The 22,223-nt window shown below is 39.1% G+C and overlaps 1 protein-coding gene across 4 annotated transcripts in view; it reads left to right on the forward strand.

Moving 5' to 3' along the window:
• The window catches only part of SPIN1 (spindlin 1), a 46,225-nt gene extending 25,394 nt beyond the window's left edge, over positions 1-20,831 (forward strand). For 3 of the 4 annotated variants that reach the window (XM_017821173.1, XM_017821174.1, XM_017821176.1), the window contains 5 exons: positions 1,553-1,776; positions 8,483-8,531; positions 13,712-13,965; positions 14,973-15,206; positions 16,982-20,831. In XM_017821173.1, coding sequence (XP_017676662.1) covers positions 1,725-1,776; positions 8,483-8,531; positions 13,712-13,965; positions 14,973-15,206; positions 16,982-17,181 — 789 coding nt within the window. In that variant the 5' untranslated portion in view covers positions 1,553-1,724 and the 3' untranslated portion in view covers positions 17,182-20,831. The remainder of the gene's footprint in view (positions 1-1,552; positions 1,777-8,482; positions 8,532-13,711; positions 13,966-14,972; positions 15,207-16,981) is intronic. The other variant, XM_017821175.1, reaches the window with a different exon arrangement.
• The last annotated feature ends 1,392 nt before the right edge of the window (positions 20,832-22,223 follow it).

The following is a 22,223-nucleotide window of genomic DNA, read 5'->3' on the forward strand; positions in this document are numbered from 1 at the left end:
TTTCTAAACATAGCTATCTAATCAGTGCAGTCAAAATACTTTATATTTTTGCCATGAATTGGAAATAATGTGAGGGGGAATTATATAATACAGGTGTTAAAAATATTTACAGCTTCCTTGAATAATAGAGTAAAAGGGTATGTTATTTCCTAAATCTGAAGAATTTTCATGTTTTGCGTATTTGTGGAGATGGTGATGATTTGGTTTATGTTTGGGGGGGGTGCTTTTTGGTTTTGTGGGGTGTTTTTAGAGCAAAATATATAATACAATATATAATACAATATATAATACAAGATTGCAGTTGTTTCTCAACTACCAGTTCTTCTGGAGGAAAAAAGTGGATCTCTTTTGTGTTTGTTTACCTGTGAGACTGAATATGGTAGTGTATCATGGCAGTGCTCTGAATTCAGGTTTGGCTTTTCATAACCTGTGATGTTTCTGTACTGAAATGTTTTAATCCATAGGAAAATATTTTTGAGTTTAGTAGCAAAACCAATCCCTATGCTGTTTCCAGGAAAGTAGTTAAGCAGGCTAATTGCTTCCTATTACATCTTCAAGTGCTTTTAAGAAGTTGGGTATTATTGCCCTGCTATCCTTCAGCATCGTTGTGTACACACTGGTAGATTTCAGGAAGAGATGAAATCTGGAGAGAGTAGCAAGTTCCTGTAAATAATTTTTTAATTTCACCGGTTCTTATGAATTGCTGCTGTGAATATCTTTAGTTAGCTCTTTCTAAAAACTGCAGTTTGCTGAGAGTTTGTCTCCCTATTGCTGTTTCTTCCTAGAGGTATTTCTCTGTGTTGCTTTATTGTTCCTAGAAGTTAACGGGTGCGATTCTTGAAGGAATTGTCAGGTGTTAGATGTAAATGCATTTTTCTGCTTAACAGCTTTACCATACCTCAAGGCATGTCCCTGCTGTGTTCCCTTATGCAGTAAGGCACAAGCTTAAGGTACACTTTTTCCCTCAATTGGATCACTAGTTAGGGGAATTCTTCTGGTTTTAACCCTTGTATGAAAATTGACAACAGCTTCCAAAACTGAAATAGAAGATGGAAGACCTGTACTGATTCACAGATAAGAGAGAACATGATTGCAACAGTGATATCTCTTAAGGAAATGATCTGATCTCACTTGCCTTAGTTGTGGGCAACACTGAAGTAGTGAATTATTTTGCATAAATTTCCAGAAATGTTACTCTTAAATAAGTTAAACTGTAATTATTTGAAAAAAAATTTTTTTCAGGTGCTGACAAATTTCTGGCAATAAATCCTGGAAGGGACTTTTAAAAAGTTGTCCTCACCTCCCTTATCTAGAGGAATGTGATGACTAAATAAACACTCCAGAAATTTGATGAGTTTGGTTGTAGAGAGTTGCCAAAAACTTCATCAGATCTATGAACAATCAACTTACTTGACAAACTGGTGGCTTGAGCAGTCATTGCAGTGGAACATCCTGTTGAGTGTTAAAACAAGCATTAAAGTGAGACTTGGTTAAAAGAATATTTTTTTTTCAAATTAAGCTTCTAAAATACTTCACCTGTTTTGTTTTTCAGAGTACTGTAATTGAAAGTGCATCCTTCTGCATTTGAAGAAGTATAAATTCGTGATTGAATGGTGGATTAATAAGTAGTCTAATTCTAAGAGTGAGAAGATATCCTGGGAGTTGGGAAGAACTGGATTTTCACCCTAGTCCAGCAGCTTTGCTGCTCACTTAAACACAGATGAATGAAGACCCCATTTGGAAAATCACCAGGTCAGCGGTCCAGAGCTGATGCAGGTGAGGTATTTTTTCTGGGTAGTTTTTATTGGTTTTAACGGATAACAGTGATCTTACTTTACTGACCTTTAAAATATGTTAATGATTTTATGCAGATGTTATTATTCTTGTTTTTCAAGAACAATGACTTTGGTTCTAGAAGCTGATAAATTGAAAAGACATACAAAAATTTAATTTAGCAGTACAGACACGACCTTCATTTTGTGTTGCATCAAAATGCACCCTACAGATCAGTGACCTGTAGGGTCATGTCAGTCCCCTGTAGGGAAACACGATGCAGCATATTTGTTGTCACCAACCATTGTAAAGTGAAGCTTTTATAAAATTGTCAAGAAACCAACCAACTGCCATATCTAATTGACAAAGGTCATTTAACTTTTAAAATACCCAAGCCATAGTCTGTTCTGGTGCTCTCATGTACTCATCCATTGGGAATTGGAGCAACTGATACTGGAAGATTTCTCTCTAACCCTTTGGGAACTTTCAAACCTATATTTTACCTGTGACTGGCTTACAATTTGCTGTCACTCATTTGAAACATTTACTGATTCCAGAGGTAACTACAGTAGCTTCAAAGGAGAGACCCAAGACAAAGTCTTGGACACTTGTTTTCTGTGAGTTTTCATTCCTTCAACTGCTGAGTCCTTTTGACCCTGTCAGAATGCCTGTGGGAGTAGAGTTGTATCTCTAAGAGAACAGAAGGGAGAACAGGCTTGGGACCTGGTCCTTAAGCTCAGTCTTGTTGACTTCTGAGCATTAATGCGGCACTGTGCCCAACTTCAGAGAACTGGCATTAGGTTTTTCAGGAAAATGTCAGACAGATAGAGGCTGCCTCATGTGCACAAGCCCTGGCCCTCATGGGGTACTTCAGTCACCCCAGTGTCTGTTGGAGGGACATTACAGCATGGCATAAGCAGTCCAGAAGATTCTTGGAATGCACTGATGACCATCTGATCCTCCAACTGATAAAGGAGCCAGTGAGGACTGGTGCTGTGCAGGACCTGGTTCTCACCAAGAAGGAGGAGCTGATGGGGAATGTGAGGCTCATGGGCAACTTGGGCTTCAGTGATCGTGAAAGGGTGCTTTCAGCCAGGAAGGTGCACAGGAAGCTCACTGCTCTGGGTTCAGGATATCAGACTTGGGTCTCTTCAGGAATCTGCTTGGTAGAGTTATCATGGGCTAAAACCCTGGAGGGAGGAGGGGCACAAGAAAGGTGGTTAATTTTCAGGGACCAGCTCTTCCCAAGCTCAGGAGCAATGCATCCTGACAGGGATGAAGTCAGGCAAAAACCCCAGGAGGCCTGCGTGGATGAGCAAGGAGACCAGGGAAAATGTGGGCTCTCTCTGGAGGGAAACAGGAGACCTGGTTGCCTGTGATAGAGGTATTCAGTGACTTTATCTCAAGTCTTTACCAGCAAGTGCTCCAGCCACATCTTCTAAGTCACGGAAGGCAAAGGCAGGGACTGGAAGAATGAAGAACTGCCCACTGTAAGAGAAGAGCACATTCAAGACCGTCTAAGAAACCTGAAGGCACACAAGTCTATGGGACCCGGTGGAATTAGCAGAGAAAGTGACACTGTCCATCAGATTTGAGAAGTCATGGCAGTCCAGTAAGGTTCCTGCTGATTGGGAAAAGGGGAAACATAATCCCCATTTTTAGAAAGGGAAAAAGGGAAGATGCAGGGAATTACAGGCCAGTCAGTCTCTCCTCTGTGCCTGGCAAGATCGTGGACTTAGATATTCCTGAAAACTATGCTAAGGCACGTGGTAAATAAGGATATGCTTGGTGACAGCCAACACAGCTTCATGAAAGGCAAACTCTGCCTGATGTAAAAATATTAAAATATTTCCTTGAAATAATTGATGGTCACACTCAGAGTTGCAGTCAGCTGGCTCAGTTTCCAGGTGGAGACCAGTGATGGGTGGCATTCCTCAGTGATCCCATTACGACCAGTGCTGTTTAACATCTTAGTGACAGGGACAGTGGGATGGGGTGCACTCTCAACAAGTTTGACAACAAGACCAAGGTGTGTGGTGCAGTCGACACGCTGGAAGGAAGGAAGGAATGCCATCCAGGGGGACCTTGACAAAAGCCTTGACAAGTGGGCCTGTGCAAACCTTGTGATGTTCAACAAGGCCAAGTGGAAGGTACCTGGGTCAGGGCAGTCCTGCGCTCAAATACGGGCTGGACAGCGAATGGAACACTTAAGGGTGTTGGTGAATGAGAAGCTCAACGTGACCTGGCAATGTACACTTGCTGCCCAGAAGGCCAAACACATTTTGGGATGCATGAAAAACAGCATGACCAGCAGGGTGAGGGGAGTGGTATTGCCTCTCCAGTCCATTCCAGTGAGACTCCACATGGAGTACTGCATCAGCTCTCGGGCCCCCAACGTAAGAATGATGTGGATCTTTGGAACAAGTCCAAAGGAGGACCACAAAGATGATCCCAGGGCTGGGGTACCCCCTACAAGGGCAGGCTGCAGGAGCTGTGGTTGTTCAGCCTGGAGAAGAGAAGGCTTTGGGTTGACCCAATTGTGCCCTTCCAGTACCTGAAGGGGACCTAAAAGAGAGCTGGAGAGGGACTATTTACAAGAGCACGTAGTGACAGGACAAGTGGGAATGGCTTTAAACTGAAAGAGGATGGGTTTAGATTAAGTATTGGGAAGAAATTCTTTACTGTACAGGTGATGAGGCACTGGAACAAGTTGTCCAGAGAAGTTGTGGATGCCCCATCCCTGGAAGTGTTGAAGGTCAGGCTGGATAGGGCTTTGAGCATCCTGGTCTAGTGTCCCTGTCCATGGAAGGGGGGGAGTGAGGTGATCTTTAAAAGGTACTTTTGACCTCAAAGCATTGTTTTATGTGGTGTTTAGAGAGGTAGGGATTTGATATATTCACTGGATGGCTGCATGTAAACAGTTACAGTCAACAGCCCAATATCTAACTGGAAACCAGTAATGAGTAGTGTCCATCAAGGGTCTGTCCTGGGCCCAGTACTATTTAGCATCTTCATGAATGACATAGACAGTGGGATTGAGTGCACCTGTCGCTATTGGAACGGACACAACACTGAAAGTTCACTGGAAAGATTTTATTGAAGAGAATAGGAATAGAAATAGGAATGACTTTGCACTTTTACAGCTCCTTTTATACATTTCTTAGGCATATGTGTTCTCTACTTATAGGTTAATTTCAAACACAGCAACATAATCTTACAGCTGATAGGGTAACTCTTTCAGTCTTACTTTCCCACTCTTTCTCAGCACATCTGTTCCTTTATCTTGTATGTTTATGTCTTACTCAGTCCCTTTATCCACAACAAGTTCTTGTTTCTCAAAGGCAACTTTCCTCCTGGTACTTTTCCGTTGTTCCAGGGTACATCAATATGTTGTCAGGGTTAATGCCTTCATTCTCAAGCACGTACTCATTCCATGTCAGGCCCTCAGTCCAGCCGAGGTTCCTCACATGCACCCTCAGCAAGTTTGCAGATTACAACAGGGGAGGTGCAGTTGATTCCCCAGAGGGAAATGTTTTGGGCCTCAAAATCCACGCAGACCACATGACAATTAAATGCTTAATTCTTAATGGAGTTTATATTCACTTTCTGTTACAAAAAATATGTTTCTCTGCTCTTACATTGTAAAATAATAGAATAGTTTGAGATTGAATGGACATTTTGAAGGTAACCTAGCCTAACTCTCCTGCAGTTAGCAGGGTCATCTTCAGCCAGATCAGGTTACTCAGAGGCCCATCCGACCTGGACTTGAACACTTGAACACATCCAGCTCCTCTGGGTAACCTGTGCCAGTGGTTTACCACACTCATTGTAAAAAAACTTCTTTCTTGTATCTAATCTAAGTCGACCCTTTTGCAGTTTAAAACTGTCACAACAGGTCCTGCTGGAAAGTCTATCCCCGTTTTTCTTATAGCCCCCCTTCACGTACTCTAGGCTGTAATAGAGTTTCCTTTAATAAAACCTTCTCTTCTTCAGGCTGAACAATCCTGGCTCTCTCAGCCTCTCCTTTCATGAGATGTGCTCCAGCCCTCCATTTGTCTTTGTGGCCCTCCTCTGGACTCACTCCAACAAGTCTGTGCCTGTTCTGAACACCCCAGAGCTGGATGCAGTGTTCCAGGTGGGGTCTAACAAGAGCAAATCAGAGGGGCAGAATCCCCTCCCTCACCCCACTGGTCATGCTGCTTTGGATGCAGCCCAGGACACAACTGGCTTTCTGGGCTGTGAGTGCACATTGCTGGGTCATGTCCAGCCTCTCACCCACCAGCACCCCCGAGTCCTTCTCGGCAGGGCTGCTTTCAATCCCTTTATCCCCCAGTCTGTATTGATACCAGGGTTACCCCTATGCAGATACGGCACCTTGCACTTGCCTTTGTTGAACTTCATGAGGTTCCCATGGGCCCACTGCTCAAGGTTGTCCAGGTCCCTCTGGATGGCATCTCGTCCTTCAAGTGAGTCAGCTACACCACTCAGCTTGATGTTATCTGCATATAAGTGACTGAAGCATAAATCTTTTGTCAGATGCATCAAAGTTTGAGTCTTCCCTGCTTACTACAAAGAAGACTCAAACTGATCCATTTACTTTGGTTTTTCTTGACTATTAATTTGTTTGTGGTTTTATGTTCAGGGTAATTTCGTTGTAGAGACCATTGTAATTGCTGTCTAAAATAAGAAATTTCATGCAGTGTCCTGTGTAGTTCTAGCAGTGTTCATGCAGGCATCTTCCTCCTCCCTTCTCGAAGGTTATGTACAGCTCCAAATGTGGATGTCATTGAACTTTGGCCCAACAAGTAGCTCATAGATTTTTTGCAGATTTCTAGTAATAATAGAAAAACTAATGTTAAAGGAATTCTTCTGGACCAAGAAAGATTCTGCAGGCAGATAATTCTGCTTTTGGTCTTCTTATTAGAATATGCTAAACATAAGGATTCTGTGCTGTTCCATCCCCTTATCTGGAGCTGCTGTAGAGGACAGAAGCTCTTCTTCCAATTTTTCCAACTTTCTAGCCAAGCAATTCAGTGGTATAACCTGAGATGTCTTTAAAAGGAGTTTACACATCTCCTCGAGACTTTGCTGAATTCAGACAGTGCAGAATAGGAGGTTGAGTTGTAGCAAATAGGCATTTGGTCGGTACGAGGGTGAGTTTCACATTGCATCTTCAAATATTTGCTCTTGATATTTATATTAAACATCAAAATGCCACAGCTTCATGTATTAAACTGGAAGCTATCTTAAGGTAGCCTGACTTGAGATGATGAGTAGTGCTTAGTTGTCTTTGTTGCCTTTGGTTTAGTGCTCACTACATCAATGAAAAAGTTGAATCGTATCAAAAATATGAGGTTCCCAAGGGAAGAAGTGAGCAAACAAGGCAAATTCCCCTTCCCAGGGGTCTGCATAGCTTCTACTGTGTATTTATTGCAGATGCTGCAGTAAAATCTTCTTTCTGTGTGGGTCTAGTGTTCCTGTTCTTCACTTTGGAAGAGAAATGCTTTTTACCTCCCTGCTTATGCACAGGTGTCAAGAGTCCTTGAGCAGAGGACAGAAAGCAAGTTCTTATGCTGAACCATTCTATTATTTTGTGGTGTTTTTAATTACTTGAGCTAGTTTAGCCAATATCTTACTTTTCTCTCATTAGCCAGTAATGTAAAACATAACATGCCTGTGCTCGCATTCTGGTGTTGCAGTGTCTCTGTTTCATAAGAACAGTTCTCTTTTTCTAACAGTTTTTTTAAATAAAACATCACCATATTTTTATCAAAACATGTTTTATTATATTGTGTATTAGTAGAACGCAGCCACCTCATATACAGAAGAGGGAGAAAGCTTTTTCTAGAGGTCGTAGTAAAGTCCAAAAGTTTTGTGGGTTTCTAATCAAACTTTCTGCGATACTTTTTTTGTTTTCCAACTAAGGTCTTACCAACACGCAGTTTAATTATTTGGTCTTGTAACAGTCAAAAGTTGCAAGTAGAATCCTTACTGCAGTAATTGGCAGCTGTAGTGGGTTTCTGTGGCTGGATTTTGGTAGTGGGAGGCTACAGGAGTAGCTTCTTTTATAAGCTGCCAGAAGCTTCCCCTTTCCTGCGGAGCCAACGCCAGCTGGCTCCAGGACAGACTTCCTGCCTCTGGCCAAGGCCGAGCCAGTCAGGAGCAACAGTAACACCTCTGGGATAACATGTTTGACACAGAAGATTGTGGCACAGAAAGAATTCCAGCCAGAGAAGAGTGGAGTGAGAATATGGGAACAACAATGTAGGCACCAAGGTCAATGCGGAAGGAGGGGTAGGAGGTGCTCCAGGAGCCAGAGCTGAGGTTCCACTGCAGCCCGTGGTGCAGAGCAGGGTGGGGCAGCTCAGGTTCCCCTGCTGTGCCCCTGCAGCCCGTGGAGGAGCCCATGCTGGAGCAGGTAGGTGGATGCAGGAACCTTTAGTTGTATTTTCTCTCCCCTGTCCAGCTCAGGAGAGGAGGGATAGTGCAGCTTTGGTGGGCACCTGCCATCCAGCCAGGGTCAACCCACCACAGCTTCATGAACATGTTGCCCATGTTTGTCTCTGCAGAGCTTTCTCCCATGGTAGTAGGTCACTGAGCAATCATAACATGAAGTGTTTGTATTCTTTACATTTTGACATGCAAAACAAAGACTTTTATGTAAGTTTTAAAATTATTTTTCAGTAATTCCAGCATCTTTTGTATGTAGGTCATGCAGGAGTGTCTGCCAGCATGATGAAGAAGAGGACTTCCCACAAGTAAGTTGTTAATATTTTTGCTAAAGTATAGCTCTCAGTAACTGCAAGTATGTTCTAGAAATATATCTGTATTGTTCCACTCACTTTGTTCTTGAAAATCATGTGGAATAATATTCAGTCTATATATGTGTGTAGAGTCAGACTTTTAATTCTTTCAGGAGGGTGGTAGGAAAGAAAGCCCCACAGATAAAGACTTAAAACATTGTTTTGACTGTTAATGTGGTATTTGTCTTTAATACAATTTTGCAATTCTTTCTGGAATCCATAGAGAAGGATATGCAAGCCCCAAATCATCCATGTGTACTGTAGGATGTCTTTTCTCTGGCACAGAGTTCGTGCATTGTCACCAGGTCAATAGAAACTGCAAATCATGCTTATTGATAACCCACTCTCAGTGTAGTCTTAGACAAATCTAATCAAGTATGCACTATAACTGTAGTTTTGGAAAAGATTTTTCTTTTTTTTTTTCTAAATAAAGAATATACTGAAATACTTCTGTAAGGAGGCTGCTATCTGTGTGAGAAGGAAGGATACCTGCTTGTGCTACACTTTCATGGCATGTATTTTTCCATCTACAACATTTTTAAATAGTAGCAGCTGAACATTGGTGAGTAGCTGTGTGAAAATAGAGGTAATCTTCTGGGTATGATTGGTCTTAGATGTCATATCTGGCTGTATATCTGGTGGAAGAAATCTAAGTTGGGTAAGTGTGAAACTTACTAAAATGTTACTAGCTGCATTTTAAGTATAAAGTCATGTAGTGGTATATCAATCAAAAGCAATTTGTTCAGCAGGTGTATTTTCTATGATTAACGTAGTTAATCACTGCTAAACGGTGTTAACTGTTTCCCAGAAACACCACCTGATGTAAAACTACTCTAATCCCTTCCACCAGCTCATCATTATCCATTCTTGTCTATCTTCATAGAAGGCAAAGAGAAACATTTATTTGTCTAGGGACAGGTAGAGTTGGTTAAAATTTAATTTCTCTTGTTCTCTTTCAACCGCTCAGAGAAAGGAGTGTATGATGGGAAGACTATCAGAGGTGGGTTGCCTTTCGTACTTGAGGGTGGCTAGATTTGTCTTTACTGTTGTGTTAATATACAGTTATTTAAATAAATAGGCTGTAAATTTCGTAGCATAAAGGCTTTTGTGGGACATGAGAAGTTTTGATCCTAAGTGTTATAATTTTGAGGCATTTAACTTGAGCATCCAGCTAAGTTTTATGTTAATTTAGCCTAGTTCAATTGTTTATTATTTAGTAAAGGTTTTTTGTATGAAGCCAAGATGATTTATTGTGTGCTTCTCTCTGACTTGTCTGAGAATGAGGCAGAGTAGTAGAGAATTGTTTATATTTACAGTTTAACACAAATCAGTAGGTTATGAATGATGATGTAATACTATATGCTGATACTACTCTGAGCCAATACGAAAGACCATGAGTTAGTAATGCACACTTTGTCACTGATTTAGTTATTAATTTAGTTGCTCTCATTTAAAGAAAAAGAGGAAGAAGCCTACTGGCACTCAAAGGCCATTGAGATTTTGAATCAGCTTCAGAAGGGTTGCAGCAGAGGAAGGAACAAGGCAAGACTCAGTAACTGAGGATGTGATAGAATGAGCAGTGTGGATGAGCCTTCTGAACTCTTCTTTCCTAAATGGTAGTGAACTGTTGAGCCTTTTGGAGATGGTTCCTGTGGGTATAGGGCAGTTCTTCCAAGTGCTCTGTCAGTGGGTAGTGGTGATCTCTGCTAATAATGAAGCTGACCTCACTGGCATCAGATCAGTCAGTAAACTCCAGGATCTCATCCTTTCCACCCTTGGTGTATGAGGAAAGAATACAGGAAATAGTACAACTATGAAAGTCCTTTCTTTATAGGCTCTCCAGATTTCATGTAGTTGGCAATTCAAAGACTTTGAGGTTCAGGTTATACCTGCTGCAATTTAACTACAAGTGAACTTAAACATTTTGAGATTTTGATCTCACTTTATGCTAAAGTAGTTCTTGGTTTCTGCAACATGTGGAGCTGAGATTCACAACTAAATGATGGCTTTTGAGGGAGTACAGAAAGTTCTTTAAAACTTCTGTCTTAACCTAATGTGGCTCATAGTATGAATATTATGAAAAGTAGTTAATAACAGTCTCTCATCAGCATTCTGCTATTAATGATAGGCTGTAATAAGATCACAACTGCATTAAGTTTTGGGTCCTATTTTTAATAACTTTTCTACTTAGCACTGTGAAAGACTTGAAAGTGTCCTGACCACTGCTGCTGTACTGCCTTTATAATGTCTTACAGTTTTCCTCTCAGTTTTTCACAGTTGTGCATTTTTGGCATATCTGAGGGGTGTGGTTTTCTTTCACCCTTCTGGGTTTGTTTTTTTTTTTTTTCCTTGTGGTGTTTTTCTGAGGTGAGATGATCAGGAAAAAAAAACCAAACCATCAATCGACCCTAAGTGGATGACTTTATAGGTTATTGGGAATTTCCATTCTCCTTTTTAAAGCACAACTCTCTGGTAATGGTTGATTTTTCTGCTGCCAGTCCTGTGCAGTTCTGCACAATGTTGGTTTCCCTGGTAGCAGCTGCCAAATAAAAGTTTGTGTGAGGACCATATAAACACAGCTTTAAAACTTGGAGAGGTTTCTTTCAGCCTGTGCAGTCTATAGTATCTGGCTCTGATAATGAAACATTTCCACGTAACTAGGTTTTACTTAACAGCTTACAGCCTGCAAGATAAAGAAGAGGATCTGAAACTTTTGGGAATCAAAAGGCCGTTTACAATGAGGATGTGTCTGATGTGTCGAGCTATTTCCAGGACTTGCTCATTTCTGTTTCTCTGGCTCCATGTTTTCCATGTCTAAATGTTCTCTAGTCTTCAAGAGCAAATCTCCATGGAATTTTAAAGATAATGCTAATGAAAGAGAAGGGGAAAAATTGCATTGGATCTTCTGGTTATAGCATCATAGAAAGTTATGAATATTTGTGTTACTTGATGTATCACAAAAATAACACACTGCTAGGAAAAGAGTGTTGGTTACTTGTTTGTCTTACATGGAAGTACATTCTATATTATTTATTAATATTTAACAACTTATGCTTGCTTTCTTACCACATGTTCAGGATGCAAGAAGTAGGCTTTCCTTAGCAGTTTACTGGTTTGACTGCCTCATTTCTTACAGAATGAACTGCTGCAAAAGAGAGTGAGCAGCTGTTCAGTAATACAGCCTTCAAACAAAAATTTGAACTGCAGGTACACCTGGCGGGTACTTGACTTGTAATTAAATTTGTAATGCATTTTGCTCTATGAGGCATTTTAAACATAGTTACCCATTTGAACTCAGTTAAGTTCTCTTTTTCCATAATTTTTTTTAGAATGGGTGTGAAACTTTTCACCTTATTGTTCCAACTCAAAGTGGATTATGCTTTGTAGGCAGAAAGTAAAATTGACTATGAAGTTGAGTGAATAGTATTATAATCTTTTTCAAAGGTGAGATGATTAGCAGCATAAACTGCTTAAACTAGATAAAGCAATGTCAGTTTTAACTCTTATCTTTAGTTGTTTTTATTCCCTTTAAAATGGAGCAGTGATTCATAAGAACTACATGAATGAATTACATACAACACAAACTCAATTTTACTGTGCCAAGAACCAGCTCTCTGTTCTCATTTTGTAGAAGTAAAATATTACTGACACTTACAATTAGAAATGCATATATATGTAAACTTGAACAGAATTGGAATTTGAAAACGTGCTTTAGTTTTTGCATAAAATTAGAACCAGATTTGTGGGAGAGTCTCTCTTTACAGGAACTCCCACCTGTTCCAGTTGTCTGTGCTATCAAAGTTTGATCTTCGAAAAGCTCAAATGATCGCAAAAGTGAAATTTGACAAACCCCGTGCTAAGATCTTCATGGTGAATTAAAGCCTGGAGGTGGTACAAGCTGCTGAAGGAATCGTGTGTCTTGCTTTTTATAGTTATGATTATATCTTTAGCATTAAGCATTCCAATACCACATAGTGAGTGCATTATTCCGAAAGAGCGTTTCCAGGGTTTCAGTGGTATGGTTGTTGCCTTCTTTTTTTGGATCATGTAGAGAGTTCTGAGAGAGCATTCATTGTTCCTGGAGATATTTTTCTTTGATCACTACTTCTAATCTAAGGAAGAGTGTTGTCTTCTGCAGCTGATACTCTTCTGGATGTTGCTTTTAGGCATGCTAGTTGTGTGCATAGATTACTGCCATTGAAAGGATGTGTGCTACAAGTAGTAGCCCAAAAATTGATTTTACAACCAGTTGACATTCAGGAGAATTTTGTATACTGTCATAATGTCCCTTAGTTTCTTCCATTTGGATTCAAAATTGCCAATTCGTGTTTTTAATAACTGGATAAAACAAAACTTTTACAACAGTTTCAGTGATTTGAAACTGTCAAATAGCTTACATCATGGTTGATCAGAACAGCAACTGCTATTCACCAGAGGGCATTTCCATGCCAATTCCATGAAAATAGCAGAAGGATAAAAAAATATATTTAATTATTTTCCACATAAAGGAGTATCTCTTTTGTGGCCATTTCCATCACATGCAGTTTTTCATTTCCCATATTAAAAGGAGTGATGCAGAAGTGTTGTTACTACCATGTGTCTTTAAAAATACTCTGAGTCAAAAATATCTGTAAATGAAGGAGGCTAAATTTCCTTCAATTGAAAACAGGTTTGTTTTAGGGAAAAAACAACAGCTTGGAAGAATTTTAGTCAGCCACTGGTAATGTTTGCACTGACTTTTGCCTCCTGGGACAGGAGTTGTTTACTGTTCTACAGAGAACAACAAGCTAGTAAAGTAGTAATACTGCCAGGTAACCTTGTGCTGTGAGACCTGATCAGGTGAGTTTTACTTTGGACATTCAGTGTAGCAAGGAGCAGAATAGTTCTTTTGGCTTAAGCAGACTAGTTTTAGAATTTGCTGTTAGGAAACTGACAGTTTGAAGCACATAAAAAATGTTTCACTACTTTTTAGTGTATTTTTCTTTTTTCTGATACAGTGGGCTATGCTTTATGCCCTAATTTGAATAAAGGTGCGCTAAGCTGTAAAATATATTGTGATGTAAAAGCAGACAACTAGTTTCTGAAGTAGAATTTGTATGTACTTGTTTAATATTAATGTTTGTTTCTGTGCACAGAAAACATAGAAACAATGTGGGACCCAGCAAACCTATTTCTCAGCCACGAAGAAACATTGTAGGCTGCAGGATACAGCATGGATGGAAGGAAGGGAGTGGACCTGTAACGCAATGGAAGGGCACAGTTCTTGATCAAGTTCCTGTAAATCCCTCTCTCTATCTCATCAAGTATGATGGATTTGACTGTGTGTATGGACTAGAACTTCACAAAGATGAAAGAGTTTCAGCACTTGAAGTTCTTCCAGACAGAGTTGGTAAGCATTTTAGGTTTTTTCTCCTAAATTCGTATGCGTATAGGCTGACATTCATTATTAAATGTTCTCCACTAATCTCTGCAAACTTCCCCCAAGATAACACCTGAACGCTTGAAGGTTACTAGTCAATTTCATTTTTGTCTCATGACATGTAATCTAAAATGCCCTTAATTATTTTTGATTCCACGAAGTTTTGATGATACTAGTGAGTGCAATTGCTGTTTTCAAGTAGTGTGCAGTATATTCTGTAGGGGGGTTTTTTTGATTAACGTTGATCTTTCTGTTGAAATTTCAACTGTAAGACATCTTGGCTGTGGTGTGTATTCGTGTGTGTCTAACAGTAATAATGTCACATAAGTACATGAGGAAAACCTCATGAGGGAAACCTCATGTACTTCCCCCAAGTACTTTGAATAATGTGGGGAAGGCATTTTCTAAATGAAATAACTTGATTAGTAATAATGCTTTTTGATGTTCAGAATTCGCACTGGATTGTTAAACGACAGTTTTTCAAACCACCAGGTTTGATATTTACTCAAGTAAATACTAGTTTATAAACAGAATAAGCTGTTCCTTCTTCTAAATGCAAAGCAATAGGTAGCAGTCTGTAGAGTGGAATTGGGAGGAACCAAACCTCAGAGTTCCGTTAATAACATCATAGAATTGTTCTGTGGATGGCCTTTCTTTCTCTTGTCCCATCTGCCTCTGCAATGTCTAGTTAAAATACAGAGAGTCTTTGCTGCTGTGGCCTCGGTTGATCTCCCTTTACCTTGCATTATGATTGTTTCGTCATAGGGGGAGCACAGTAATACATTGATATTTTAACTACATTCTGAAGTTTTGTAAGTCTTCAGTAGTAAACTCTCTGGAATGGACAGTGTTCGTTTTGTGTATGAATTAACTAACTTCCCATCGGATGATTTATGTATGAATAAGGGTAAAGATTATTTTTCACGAAGATACATATCTGTGCTTTTGAATGAACTTGTGAAATGCTGTCGTTTCAGCTTCATCTCGAATTAGTGATGCCCACCTGGCAGACACAATGATTGGTAAAGCTGTGGAACATATGTTTGAGACAGAGGATGGCTCAAAAGATGAATGGAGGGGGATGGTTTTGGCTCGAGCTCCTATTATGAACACGTGGTTTTATATTACCTACGAGAAAGATCCCGTCTTGTACATGTACCAACTCTTAGATGATTATAAAGAAGGTGACCTTCGCATTATGCCTGATTCAAGTAAGTAGGCCAGTTACTGTTTTATTCTGGCAGCTTTTTGTACTAAACATTTGTCTGTGTGTATTTATGGACAGGAGAGCTGACAAACAAACACCTTTTCTGTTGCTCCCTTCAATTTTATTCTTTTTAAGTATCACAACTTATTCTTTGTCTTAACTATTAAAAAGGACTTGAAATGTATTTTAAGTCTGCTTTGGTTTCTTCCACTTTTGGGGGTGAGGGCAGGGAAAGCTTATATGCTTTCTTACCATTTCAGTACTAATGGCTTTTAGTGTACTTTTCCCTCTGTGCTCTCCACAAGACTATTGACTGTTGATGCTTACCTGTTTTCTAAACAATTCTGAATATTTGCTTCCTTCCCTGAATGTGAATGCTTCCCAGATATTTTGAATTGTGTCCTTGAGTCAATGATTGGATGTTAGTATTTCGGAGTAGTATTTCTCAAATCAGATTTTAGAATACCTGGAAGTAGTTCTATAAATTTGTTGGAACTTGCCATAATACTATAACTAAAATTTCCAGGGTACTGTCTCTTCTCAAATATAGGCTTTGCATATGTTAGGAGACCAAATTGTAGAACATTTCTTTTAAGCTTTTTTTTTTTTTTTTGGTAAGGGAAAAATGTATCACTGGATCTGATACTAAAACTTTGTCTGCACTTCTAAGTGAAAGTATATGAGTTGAGCTGACATCTTTGCCGAGAAAGACTCTTCCCATAAAACTGATATTAAGAGGAAAATAACTGTGTGACAGTGGGACTGAAAAAAAAAATGGAAGAGAAACTTCTCAAGTTTGTGGAAGAATTTTCAGTGTAAATACAAGGCAATCTATTCATCCCTTGGTGGTGGTTTTTTGTCTTTTGAGAATTCTTTCCCAGCTCTCAGAAGTGAAAATAAAATGGGTGGAGTCTGTAAGGGATTCTTAATTTGAACTTGGAGCAAAATTATTAATTTTAAAGCTCATTTCCAGAATAAAAGCCACATCAGATTTGACAACTGCTTTGGAACGTTTCTCACTGGAATACAAACCACAAGTTTGTCTAAATAGGGAACAAGATAAGAGGAGCTGAGAAGGAAGGTGTGGTTACCTTCTGGTTCTCCATACAGTAATTTTTTTTACCTTATTTCATACTTTTTCTGTGATTTGCTTGTAGCCAGTCCCTTGGCAATTGGCCTGTTACAAATCACACGTTCTGGTATCCAAATTTACCATAGGGTTCATCTAAAATACAAGGATATTTCTGGTTAGGTTTTGCTACAGAGGAAAATAGGCTTTACCAACAGCATTGTTCAAATATGGAGTCTAAAGCCCCTTTTAGTAAGGAGTTTGCACCTACCACCATTTCAGAAGAGATGGTTTTGTTGCAGTGGCATGCATGCACTGAAAGTTTGAATAATATCTGTGGGAAGAGGGAGGTTTAGTTTGGCTACCTTTTTGCTAAGGAGGCCCAGTGTCTTTTCCTGCCAGTGGCTTAAATTCAGTTATCCACAGCCATTTTCTATGACTTGTGCATAAGTGTTCCTGTCAAAAGATTTACTTCTCTTACCAATCAAAGTGCTCTTTTTGTCTTCCTGCAGTATTGCTTGAGAATTTTTTCTGCAACTACTTTCTAGAAACATGGCAACTGTTAGGTGCTTGTCTTAACAAAATTAATTTTCTACGTATACTTACAACTTTTAATTGGTTTGTATGAGTTTTAAAGAAGACTATGCAGTTGTCTTCTGTGTTGCAAATTTTATTAATGTCTACTAAAGCTTGCTGGATTTATGTTACAGATGATTCACCTCCTGCAGAACGGGAACCAGGTGAAGTTGTGGACAGCCTGGTAGGCAAACAAGTGGAATATGCCAAAGAAGATGGCTCAAAAAGGACTGGCATGGTCATTCATCAAGTTGAAGCCAAACCATCTGTCTATTTCATCAAGTTTGATGATGATTTCCATATTTATGTCTACGATTTGGTGAAGACATCCTAGACGTCATCATGAACTTTTGCCAAATTTGTGGAACTATTAAATGTAAAATTTGTAGACACAAAGACTTGACTGCTTTCCAGTTTAATGAAAGCTTAAATGTCCCTGCGAACCCACAATCTCTGCCAGCAAAAAACTGTTTTGTTCTGAGTAATACAAACATGACACATTTTGTGTAAAACAACTCCTTTTCTTGAAGGAAGTCAATATGTTTGGGCAGGAGGGAGTTAAAAGCAAAGAACAGCTGCAAATTCAAGCTGTGTAAAGTTGATCTAGTATTGTAATCATTAATCTAAATTTTTTCATAGATTTTTACTTTTTCTTCAGCCTTGCACTCACTTGTTCAACTACCACATGAAAGTGTAGTTTGATATTTGATACGCCTTCTTTTGTAACATTAAATTTAATTTCCTGGATACTGGCAGTCCTTGTTTTCAGGGTTGGGACAGAGGTGATTTTCCTGAAAGGTTTAAACAGTTTGTGCAGCGTCAAGGAGTGCCTAACTCAAGTAACATCAATCTGCTGTGTTTCTACCCTTTGTTTCAAATTTAGCTTTTTAAGAACTTGCAGTATGTGGAAATACTTGTGCATTTTTTTACTAGTCACAGGGCAGTAGGATATCAAGTGTTTGAATTATGCACCTTTCAGTGAAAAGGCTTTAAACTGTAAAAATACATTTAATCTGTATAGCCAGTTAATTAGAAAATGCAGGTTAATGGCCCATATTTACAAGATGTAGGAACCAGTAAAATACATGCAACAAGGCTGCCTTCAATCCTAAATGTTGTACTTCTTTCTTTGTTATACACACTTCTTAGCAAAACCCAAGTGCTTGGTGCCACAACTTTAACAGTATATATGCTACTTCAGAAGACTTTAGACTACGCATTGGCATCAGTAGTCTCATTTAATATCAAAACCTAGCAACCTGAATGTTTGTGTGTGGACTTAGAAGCCTAACAGTAGTTAATATTTTACATGATAAGTACAATGTCACGCCAGGGGAGTGGGAGGGGGTGTCCTCTTGCATTGAAAATGTAACTTTGGAGAAGGAGAAGCATTTTTGTTGCCTTCTGCTCAGTCTGTTGCATTCCTTTGTGTTGGTTTGCTTTTTAATCATTTCGGTTCAAGAAGGCATCTTCCCAATTTGTTCTTTTTCTGGCTTTTCCACATAAGGAGTGTCCGGACAAATCTACAGTTTAAACCTGTTGTTGCCTTTTGTGGTGTACATTGTACTTGCTTTGAGGTATGCTGTTAACATGAGCTTCATTCTATGAACACTAGAGTTCTGCATGCCAGTGGTGTACTATCTAATGGAAGCTGTAGGCAGTCTCAGTGGTTCAGTCATCTGCATTAGATTGTGGATGTAAATAGCAGCCCACAACTGCAAAATCCTTTCACGGTTTTGATCTTGCAAGATAGTTGTAAATGAAACTTAGGGTTTCTTAAGTGTGGCAGCTTTTAAAAGTATCAGAAACGCAACAACGATCCAGTACAGCAGCAAAATTGTCATGTTACATTGAGGCAGAGCTCCGCAGGTTTCAAAGAACTGCTTCACAGGAATACAGTACATGAAGAGAGACAACACTTGGTGGAAGGAACAAATACTCTGATATCCAACCATATGCCATTAGTGGAAGGATGCAGGAGAAGTGCTGTTAATCAGAGGACAGAGGTCTGGATGACCTCTGTTGTGGGTATTCTTGATATTGAAGACTCAGTGGTTTAAGCCCCTTTCTGTCCATTTTTTTTGCCTGATTTCATATTTTAGCCTTAAGGCTTGTGCCTCATTATGCTGTTGAATGGTAATAAATACTCTCCGTATAAATATGATACCTTAATTCTTTGTCCATCGCTACTATATTGCAGTATGTCCAGTATTTCATCATGGGCAACCAAAGGCAGGCTATTGTCTTTCAGTGAATAGCTTCTTGATGCAGTCCTTATGCAGTAAGTACCTGAGTCGTAAACGTTTCTTGTGTTTGAACAAAGTGAGCAGATTTGCAACACAGTGTTTTCATCCTGCAGATCTGTTGTGTTTTCTATTGACTCTTAAGAGTCCTGCATGTAAATCTCAAAGCTGAGCCTGGCTCCATGAGCCCAAGTCGATATTTGTGGCACAGGAATGAGTGAGTGTATTGACTATACACAAGATACATGAATTACCTAGTACACTGAACTTTGGGCTATATATCTGAGGAAAATAAGGTTTGTTTTGAAATATCTGAGGTTTAGGTCTACTGGAACAGTTTTAGCATTAGGCTTGCATTTGTGGGTTTTCTGCAAGCCTCTTGAATACACCATGTATTCTGCCAATTAGAGTATAATCTACAAACTGTTAAATTTAATGGTTGTTTTTCAGTGTCCCCATTGTCTGTTGTGTGGATATTTTCTTTTCACCTTTTTTTCTTTTTTTTTTTTTTTTTTTTTTTTGATAGCTTAAACCACCTTTTTGAGGCTTGAGACTAATTCCACTCCCTGCCCATCTGCTTTGGGCTTTGTTTTAGGCTCATGTTTCAGATCTGCATGCAGTGCTTGCGTTACCCTGGTAACTAAATGTTGGTTCCTTGTTATAGGGGTTCAACATTACTTTCCAAAATCACATAGGGCTTGTGATGGCACAAGCCATGGATCTTTGTATAAAAGTTATTCATCTTTCACATTTACCTGCTGTAGTATTGTTGTATATTGTGTGTGTGCGTGTGTGTGATGTCAGGCTGCCATGTAAAACTTTCTAAAAAGGGAAAAAAACACAACTTAAATGCAGACCATCCTTTTTTGCATGCTTAGAGGGTTAGAACATTCAATGTAATGAACTAAAGTTGCATGTTAAAATGTTTAGGTTTTTGTTTTGTTCTGTTTTTATTTTGTGTTCAGTTTTTTGTGAATTTGCTTATTGTGTGGTTTAATGGTTGTTAGTAGGATTAAATGCACCGGTGAGACGAGCATAGTGCCAACGGAAGGTAATTTTCCAGTTGTATGTGTCATACAGCGTTTGAAGGGACCATGTATTCTGTTAAAGAAAAAATAAAATCTCACTTGAATAGCAAAGCATTACATTCTTCTTCTTTCTTTTGAGTGCCAAACCCTATAAACTATGTTGGAGTAAACATGGGGAAAACCCTTTTTATTGCAATAGGTGGAAGCCTTCTCTAAATGGATTGTTTAAACATGGGGGCTTTTATCGTCAGAGAGAAATAACTAGTTGCGTCAGGGAAATTAATTACAATAAAAACAGTTTCTGGTTCCTTGAAAATGCTGTGCATTTTGTATTTTACATCATTAGTGCAGTTAGGATGGTTCTTGGTATGTGTATAGTTCAGAGGTCTTCGTGTTCACATTTTCAAATTAGGTAGTGAATTCATCTTTAGAGCTTGGTTTCATTATTTTTATTTTATTTTGAACAATGTAGACAGTTCCCTGTTCTCTGCATTTAGAAGTATAAACACTTTAAATATGTTACTTAATTCTGTAAGTAATTTTTATAATTATGATGTAACTCTATCCTTAAAACATTTAAAATAAACCCTTTATGTGCAACTTAAGCCTGTAAATTTGTTCTCATGAGCAAAATGTAGTGATGTGATTTCCGATTGTGAAGAAGCAATTTCTTAATTTTTTGTAATTAAAAGGATTTGTTATTTTAATGATGAGCCATGTAAGCTGGTATAATAATTGCCCTATGATTAAGTTTGCTTGCAAAGCCAAATCTTTGTTCTTTTTTTCAAGGAAGTAAAAATGCTGGTTGGATGGAATTTGACTAAGGTAAAGCGTAATATTAAACTGTATTTCACTAAACACAGTAAAACTCCCCTCCAGGGGACTGTGCAGGTCTGTGAAGCAGTCTATTTCTAGAGGACACAAAATATTTCAGCAGTGGCAAACAGCAGAAGCATTTGGCGGTGTTTTGGTGATACATTCATCTGCTTTGAATTAATAAAACTCAAAATTCAATTAAGCGTATTTTGCTGGTGAGAAAATGCAAAGTTGATCCAAATTAGAGGTGATAAGCAGAGAAGAAAACATTAGCATGTTGTATATTTTATAAAGTCCTACAAGTTGTTGTGAAGACTTTGTATAGTTAAATTACTGAGGCAGACTATCCATGTTTAAGAGGTTTTCTTTATTACTACCTGTTTTCTGATAATATAGGGTGCGTGGCACTTAGGGACGTGATGTAGGCGTGGACTTTGTAGTGCTAGGTTAACAGCTGGACTGGATGATCATAAGGGTGTCTTCCAACCGAAATGATTCTGTGATTCTGGAATACATTTTAGGCACCAAGATCTCTAGGTGTATACTGGAGAACCTGGAGCATGCCAGCATGCAGTTGGGATCAATATCCAAGCCTCTTCAGTTCCCCTAGTTCCCTGTCCCATTGATACTGTCTGGTTGCCTGAGACACTGGTCCCAGTGAGGGTTTATATTGTGTACGTCTGTGATTAGGGAGAGTCTAAGACTTTAGCAGGAGTATCACCTCCAAAAACCAGGTGCTTATCTCTGTGAGCTGGCTACAATAATTAGATGTGCTGACGTTTTATGACTAATGCCTGAACGTGTTCTGTATTACCAATTTCTGATAAACCAACTTCAGTTTGGTGGCATCTTCCACTATAACAAAAAAAAGAGGAGCCTTATAAAAGCAGAGGTGTTTTTTGTTCTCTATTACTGTAGGAATGAAAATGCTCCTGAAAGCTTGGTTACTTATGAGCTCACTTAGAAGCAGCTCTTTTGCCAATGCTTTGAAGACAGTAGTGTTCCACAGATGGAGGGTGGTGGCAGTAGGGGTCCTATCCAGAGCTACATGGGTAGGATAATACTACTGTACTGTGTTTTCACATTTGTCAGGTTCCTCCTTGGGCGTATGAACAGGTTATATTTTGAGGGGGGGGGTGGAGGAATAACAAAAGCTGCTCTTTGTTCAGTGAGTTATTTATTTTTACATGAATTTTATTTTTTTTTTTTATATTCATGCTGTAAGCAGTTGATGACATCAGGGAATTCCGTTGTTTTCTGCAAAGGATAAACTTCAGTAAGGATGTTTT

This window comes from Lepidothrix coronata, unplaced genomic scaffold (assembly GCF_001604755.1).
Source record: "Lepidothrix coronata isolate B3197 unplaced genomic scaffold, Lepidothrix_coronata-1.0 Scaffold89, whole genome shotgun sequence".
Taxonomy (NCBI): domain Eukaryota; kingdom Metazoa; phylum Chordata; class Aves; order Passeriformes; family Pipridae; genus Lepidothrix; species Lepidothrix coronata.